This window comes from Austrofundulus limnaeus, unplaced genomic scaffold, assembly GCF_001266775.1.
Source record: "Austrofundulus limnaeus strain Quisiro unplaced genomic scaffold, Austrofundulus_limnaeus-1.0 Scaffold44, whole genome shotgun sequence".
In the NCBI taxonomy this organism is placed as follows: domain Eukaryota; kingdom Metazoa; phylum Chordata; class Actinopteri; order Cyprinodontiformes; family Rivulidae; genus Austrofundulus; species Austrofundulus limnaeus.
Window position 1 is genome coordinate 603,301 of NW_013952446.1, and position 7,452 is coordinate 610,752.

The following is a 7,452-nucleotide window of genomic DNA, read 5'->3' on the forward strand; positions in this document are numbered from 1 at the left end:
CTTAAAGACACGTCCCAGAGGCGTTTCTGGTACCAAAAGGCGTTTTTGGTCCCCACCTGTCGTTTTGCTCCTCAGCATGGCTTCCTAAAAATGCTGCAGAATTTCTCAAACATGCATGAATGAGTCAAAGCAAGGCTTAGGGCATGTTTTTTATGAGAGTATAACATTATAACATGATATAAAACTAAAAAAAAGTTGATTTTACATGAAATTGCCCCTTTAAAAAAAACTAGAGTTTGCTTGGAGCCATTTGATTGACACACATGTTGCGTTTTACACATTTCCTGTTTTCTCTGGATTAGCAATCTCTTTTTTTGCCTAAAGTTTTGCCTACTTGCTAATCAGCTAAGCTCAAGAACGCCAGATTATTAATGGCATCTATTGGTCTAGTTAATCAGGTGGCCTCCCTGTAATTAGAATATCTGTGTTCTTTTATTAACATGCGCACATTTGCATAAAAAAATCAGTGTTGTTCCCCTCAATTACAGGTCAAGATGAAAATCACTTGAAAGGGAGTACTTTGTTGTCCTTTAATTAGTGCTTTGCTCAACAAAGCAGTTGGAATGAGAAGTGGATTACTTGTCTCATCAGTGAAACCTGGGGCTTCATTAAATTGGAATACAACACCTTTTTTTTGGCTTCCAACAAGAAGCAGACATGGCAAATTATGTTGGAAGGACACAAGACGTCTAATTAGTCCCGTGGTCTGGCTCTGCTGAAAGGACAGTAACTACATCTGGCTTCTACGGCAGGTTGTTCTTTATTTATTAGTATTTCCAGATTTCCAGATAGAGGACTTTTTTCAGCCAAGATTGTATTATTTTCCTCAATTATGCAATTGAGTTCTTTTATTTCCCCCTAAAAGTTAAAGTTTTCTGATAATTATCATTAAATTATGGCTTAGCGCTGACTGTGAAGAATAATCTCTTAAAGGTAACACTTCAATTGGTGGCAGCTTGTTGATGTTGAATCAGAGGCAGTTCAGTAATGTGCCTAACCATGCATGCTTTGTTTGGGTGTTGTGAAGCGAGCAGTTGGTGCTGTTTATCACTTAACATCCTTTTGATGGACCGCCACGGGCAAACACGTCCTTTAAAGGAACGGCACAGTCTTGGCGGGAGCTCATAATTTATGCAAGAAGCCCCTGCAGCTCATGGATTCTTAACACAGCCTCAGTAATTAACACCAGCCATAAATGGCTCTGCCAGATAAGCAAAATACGCACATCAGCATTAATCAAGCTTTCCCCCCAGGAGTTCTTTCACATTAAATTTTAAAATTGCACCTCTCCTATCACTAATGCATAAATTAATAAAGTGAATCTCTGTTTGCCCTGGCATTGGCACAGGTTCATTACCGTATGGAATATTTTTAGCACACGGTGTAAAAGGGTGGAAAATCTGAAGATGTAAAATTTGAATCTGGTTATTTCTTTATTTATTTTTTGGTGGACAACGCCCATAACTCTGCACACTGATCGATACGAAATGTTTAAAGTTTGATGAAAAAAAATGCTAATAAAGTTTCTGGATAAGAAAAAAAGTTCATTAAGGAGCAAAACACAATAAAATTAAAAAACAGTGTTATGTCTGTGCATGCCAGAGTTTTAAATAAAAATCTTGTGTGACCTTTTAGCCATTGTAGTGGCTTTCATAAGAACTCTCAGCTACTACTACATTCAAATTTTAGAGCAGTATTTGCAAAGTTACCAGAGTTAGACATTTTTGTCTTTGCCAGGGCTAATTAGCTGTTGCAGTTATCTTGAATTACTGTAGATACATATCAAATCAAAAGAAATTTATTAGTATAGCACATTTAAAACAACTGTCTTTGGCCAAATACAAGGTCCTAAAAAAACTTTTCAAAATATGACAAGACAAAGTAAAAGCATAAAAAAAACACAAAATGTCAAATTTCAAGCTGTATTAAAAACTATTGAAAACAAATGTGTTTTATTAGTTCACTCCAATAATACAGGACATATGTAAAATCAATGCGGTAAGGATTTTCTATGAAAATTTCAATAAAATTCATCCTTTTATTCAGTAGATATTTTGTTAATAAACAAACAGGGCTGACTCCAACATGTCAAACTTTTAAGCCAGAAGTACTCTGAATCATCCAAACCTTTGCACAATCTGTTAGCTGCTGCCACAGCAAAATTTAACTTAACTTCTGTAAAAATGACTTGAGACATTTTTGTGGTTTGCTAAGGTTAATGTTGAAGCTCACTAAATCCCTTCCCCTTTCAGCTTTAAAAAAAGTTGTATAGTATGCATTCTTCTGCTTTTATAGAGGCTTTGAGGATAAGTACCGTGTTGGTTTATGGGGGGATGGGGGTTGTTGTGCAAAACGAAAAAATAAAAGTGGAAAAAACTGTGGTTTTTGAGGATACAGCACCAGAAGAAAAGATCTCGTACCAACGTCTTGATGTGTTATCTTTCTTAAAAGATCATTCGGCATCATCAAATGTCAGTGTTTGATGTGTCCCGTTTTGAATGAAAAGTGATGTGTTTTCATGAATTTCTCTTCACAGGTGGACGGTATCTTACAATCCCAGAGACAGGAAACAAGCGGACTGGACGAGGGGCTCGCCTCGTCCTCCCGCTCACCCCGCCCTGGAATGATGGCAATCTGTGCCTGTCATTCCGGCACAAACTGGCAGGCCACCACGTGGGAATGCTGCAAGTGTTTGTGAAGAAAGGAAAGCAGTACAGTCCGGCGGTGTGGGGCCGGACGGGAGGTAACGGCTGGAGGCACACCCAGATCACGTTGTGGGGTACAGGCCTAGAAAGTGTAAGTAGAAAGTACAACATGTTTTAAAAACTCTTAAAGAGATACTACAGACCATATTTGACAAAACTGTGAAAGTAATAATGTCCTGCTGTTCATCAGGTGATCCTGAAGGGGGAGCGTGGGCGGGGCAGAAGTGGAGAGATGGCCGTGGACGACATGACTCTAAGAAAAGGCTCCTGCAAGGAGGAGCACAATCTGAGGAGACTCTGATTAAAATAACTAAGACGGGCGGGGAAAAACAAGAGCAAACCTCCTAAAGAGAACTTACTCTGTTGGGACAACTGTTTATCTGCCCGGACCCTCACTTGTCCCTCTCTCATCGCTCTGACTCTCCCATGAATGGTGTCCCAGAAAAAAGGCAGTGGATTTCTCCCATTCGAGTGTCCATGAACAAAATGAGACAAGCTTAATCCCACAGGCCATCACAGCCCTTTTACTCAACTGTCTTGAAATTCTAAAACCTTGCATGAATTGATTCATCATGGAAATGTCCTCCACCTTCCACAGATGTGACAGCCTTAAGCCACACCGCTGAGAGGTCCCCCCTGACTCATTTCTTTCTGGAGAAATATCTGTTCCTTCATGTTAGACTCATTGTTTCTATTATCGTTTTGTTTTAAACAAAAAACTGTTACTTTTGATTTGCTTCAGGTTGAATGTGGCCGAGAATGCATCATGGACATAGTTTAGTAAAAAAAAATCTGAAAAAATGGACAAATTGTGTATTTCATAATTTGTTTTTACTACAAGTTCAATGCAGACCAAGAGTTTAAAGCAGCAGGTCAGATAAAATCTGTTTTTGTTGCTCTAATCAGAGATCAGAGGCCTGCGATCTGAAGCAGTTTCAACATACCCAGGATTCTTTTACAAGACCTGACTCAATCTACCCTAACGATAAAAAACCATGCCTATCGGCACATAAAAGCAGGTTATCATCTCAAAATGTCAACCCAGATTTTCCAAATTTCAAAACAAACTGAATGCAGGTTCTTGTTCAGACTGTTTTAAATGCCCTTAAAAACAAAATAAAATTAGCCCAATTAGGATTTAGTGAAATGTTACACAGTGTTTCAGTTAATTTGATATTTTGATTAGTCTTGAAAAAACATTTATTGCTCTGAATGGAAAAATGATCAAACACTCAATTAAACAAAGCAGTATGAAATGCACTACACCCTCATTTATTAGAGTGAAAAGCCACTTTTTAAAGTATTTATTGAAACAATAATCATGAATTAGTTCGTAGTTTTGTTGACAGGAACAAACTTTAGAGTAATCAGCCTCTGTTTTAGTCTTTGTAAACATCAGTTCTAGTGAGAATTTTTTAACAAAGACGCATTGAGGTTATGGTTAGTTAATAACAGAAATGGAGATAATCCATTTTTTGTTTTGTTTTATTTTCTAAAAACATTAATAGACCAAGAGACAGTCCTTTTACTCTGTTTTACATATTACACATCAAAGACAACTTGCTCCTAATTGTGTTAAATCCCTAGCATCTGTTATTCAGGCAACAGACGAAGCTTCATGATGCTGAAAATCCAGATCTAACCCTGTAGTTCCCTCACCAAGCTGTTTATCCTGCTTCGTAGTATAGGCTTCTTGTCTACAGGAGCACTGAGGGGTTTGTATATCTTTTGTTTTTTTAATAAAATGAAATATATAAACATCTTTTACACCACATTATTTTTAACAACATCTGCTCATACGATAAATTATTAAAGTCACGCTAACCAATAGGTGCTTTCCTCCTTTGTTTTTCTTATTTGTGTTTCATGTCAGATTGTACTTTTAAATATAGTATGTTCTGCCACTTATGGTACCAAATATCTTCTGAAAACAATGAAGAGAGTTGTACTCGCTCACAGTCAACAGCCCAAAGTGTATTTTTTTTGTTTCTCCATCTATTAATATGTAAAACCAAAGGACTTTAAATATGGTCATCCTTTTAGCGACTCTATGACCTGTGTGTGTTTGAAGGCCACTGATAAAGCTCACTTTTTAAAAATGCTTACTTGCTGAGTTTGGTCTTAAACAGCTCAGGTTGTCTTTTTGTCTCCAATGCATTTTTAAAGATCTCCTCCTTTCCCTAAAGTTAACTCTCTTCAGATACTTGAAGTGTGGTAAAAAAAAAAAAAATAAATTAAACATTCTTGAGACTCAATTCAATTTATTTTATATTGTGCTTTGTTATAATTAAGTGCATTTTATTACAGACAACAATACCAAGAACTTTATAAGCTGATTGGTATAACTGTAAATGTAGTTGTGTGTACATACTCTATACAACACCATATGCTGTGTGATTTATATGTTGTGTAAATTCAAACATGGATTTTAATTGGCTTTCCAAGCGGTTGGTATTTGAATGTTTAATTAAAGAACAGATGAAAACCTTGTGCAGTGAAACCCTGTGTTGAAAGTTCACAAATTGTGTGTATTCTTGTAGACAAATGCTCTGTCTCCTTTGCAAAGCACATGGTTTGTGTGTTGTTTGCTGTGGTAATAGAGTGAACATTTTTCTGTACTGTTTGCATAGAGACATTCACAAGAGTCACCATTTATTCAAACTGGTATGTAAATAAAATATCTTTTGCTGATATGATATAGGGCTGCACGGGGTATGCTTTTTGGCAACCTTGCAAAATGCAGGTTGCAGGTTAACAATCTTAACTGTGGTCTTTTTAATTGGGGTTTGCCTTCATGGCTCTTTTTCAAAGATAACACAACATGTATGTTAGGTGTTGAATTTAAAGTACATCTGCCTTAATTCTATAGGTTAATTGGAAATGTTAAATTAGTTTTGAAGTCACATTAAATAAACTTACCACCACCCTACTCCCCCAGAAAAGGTAATCTTGGAGCTTTTAAGTGCTGGAAATACAGAAGAAAATCTCAAATGTCACCTCATTGCTCTGCACTAACATGCACCTTCTGCAAACATAAACTATTTGAGAAACTTGAACTTAAACAGTGAGATGCTACAGAAATACATGGAAGTTAATACACGTTCCCATTAGGATAGAAATACAAATTCATGTGTGGGTGTTTACTTGTTTCTACTACAGAGTGAGGACCACTTGCAAAATAGTTAGAATCAAAGACCTTGTCCCGGTCCTCACTTTTTTTCAGCTCTACTGTGCTCTACTAGGTTCAGAGGTATAGTCTGAAGGGGTCAGGGTCAGGCTATAGAAATGACCAGTAAATGAAATTAAGTCAATGGAAAGTCCCCACAAGGATGGAGAAACATAGTATGAGGGTGTGTGTGTGTGGGTATATAGCTACTTTTAGGACCTTGTCTGGTACGCCTAACTTGTCAGGACCAGCAGTCTTAAAGTGACAAAAGCCTTGTCATAGTATGTTTTTTTTAAGTAAACATTATTTTACAGAAGATGAAAGTGTAGAATAGATGCCCTCTTTTTATATGTTAGAAACTGAAATTTGAAGTTTTCTCTAGAGGAGACAATCCTTTACCCTTTAAAGAGCATGATCCTGGTAAAGATGAAAACCTAAATCATTTGCAGAAAAATCAAAGTGTAAATGAAAGCATTAATGTTTCAAAGCGTGGCTGAAGTAATCTGTGTGAAACTGTTGCTTTTACTCAGACGTTCATGTGAAAATACTTCATTTTCACCTTCTTACAGCCAGAAAGAGCAATTCTGAGTTCAAATGCTAAATTTCTAATGTAAGGATTTAGGTTGTGATGTTTTGTAAAGTATCTTTACATGGAGCACTCAGACCAACAACACACTCAGAACCTCATATGGGAGTTTTATCATCAATAGTCTACTGTATAAAACCTTTCAGTGGTTCTGGTCACAGAAATAAATGTCAATGAGAGGACTCAATTGTGCTTTAATGCCATTCAAATCTCAGTGCACTGATCCATTATCATGAACAATGAGGCAAAAACAATGAGGCTGCTCAGAGTGTGGCACAGTCTCACTTGAAAAAATTCAACATTTAGCCTTTACTGACATTTAAAGTCTGGCTATACGTTATCTGTTTTCATTAGCTAATGGGATTGAACGTTTTCATGCTCTTTTTCAACCATTTTTTGCGTGTTTGATCAAAATAGCTTTTTGTGTTGTTCCTGTCTGTTGAAACATTTTGATGATTTTAGCACAAATGTAATAAAATATATACATTCACCAGCCACTTTATTAGGTACACCTTGCTAGTACCGGGTTGGACCCCATTTTGCCTTCAGAACTGCCTTAATCCTTCATGGCACAGATTCAACAAGGTGCTGGAAGCATTCCTCAGAGAGTCTGGTCCACATTGACATGATGGCATCACACAGTTGCTGCAGATTTGTCAACTGCACATCCATGATGAGAATCTCCCAATCCACCACATCCTAAAGATGCTCTGTTGGATTGAGATCTGGTGACTGTGGAGCCATTAGAGTACAGTGAACTCATTGTCATGTTCAAGAAACCAGTCTGAGATGATTCCAGCTTTATGACATGGAGTGTTATTCTGCTGGAAGCAGCCATCAGAAGATGGTACACTGTGGTCATAAAGGGATGGACATGATCAGCAACAATACTAGGTTGTGGCATTAACACGATGCTCAACTGGTACTAATGGGCCCAAAGTGTGTCAGGAAAATACCCCCCACACCACTGCACTACCACCAGCAGCCTGAACCAT

General features: G+C 37.3%; 1 protein-coding gene across 1 annotated transcript in view; it reads left to right on the plus strand.

Annotated features, from left to right (window-relative positions):
- npnta (nephronectin a) overlaps positions 1 to 5,401 on the plus strand; it is a gene marked incomplete at its 5' end in the record, with an annotated part of 66,806 nt that extends 61,405 nt beyond the window's left edge. The window contains 2 exon segments of the mRNA XM_014007744.1: positions 2,537 to 2,796; positions 2,896 to 5,401. Of these exon segments, the coding sequence (XP_013863198.1) occupies positions 2,537 to 2,796; positions 2,896 to 3,006 (371 nt within the window). The 3' untranslated portion in view covers positions 3,007 to 5,401.
- Positions 5,402 to 7,452: the final 2,051 nt, after the last annotated feature.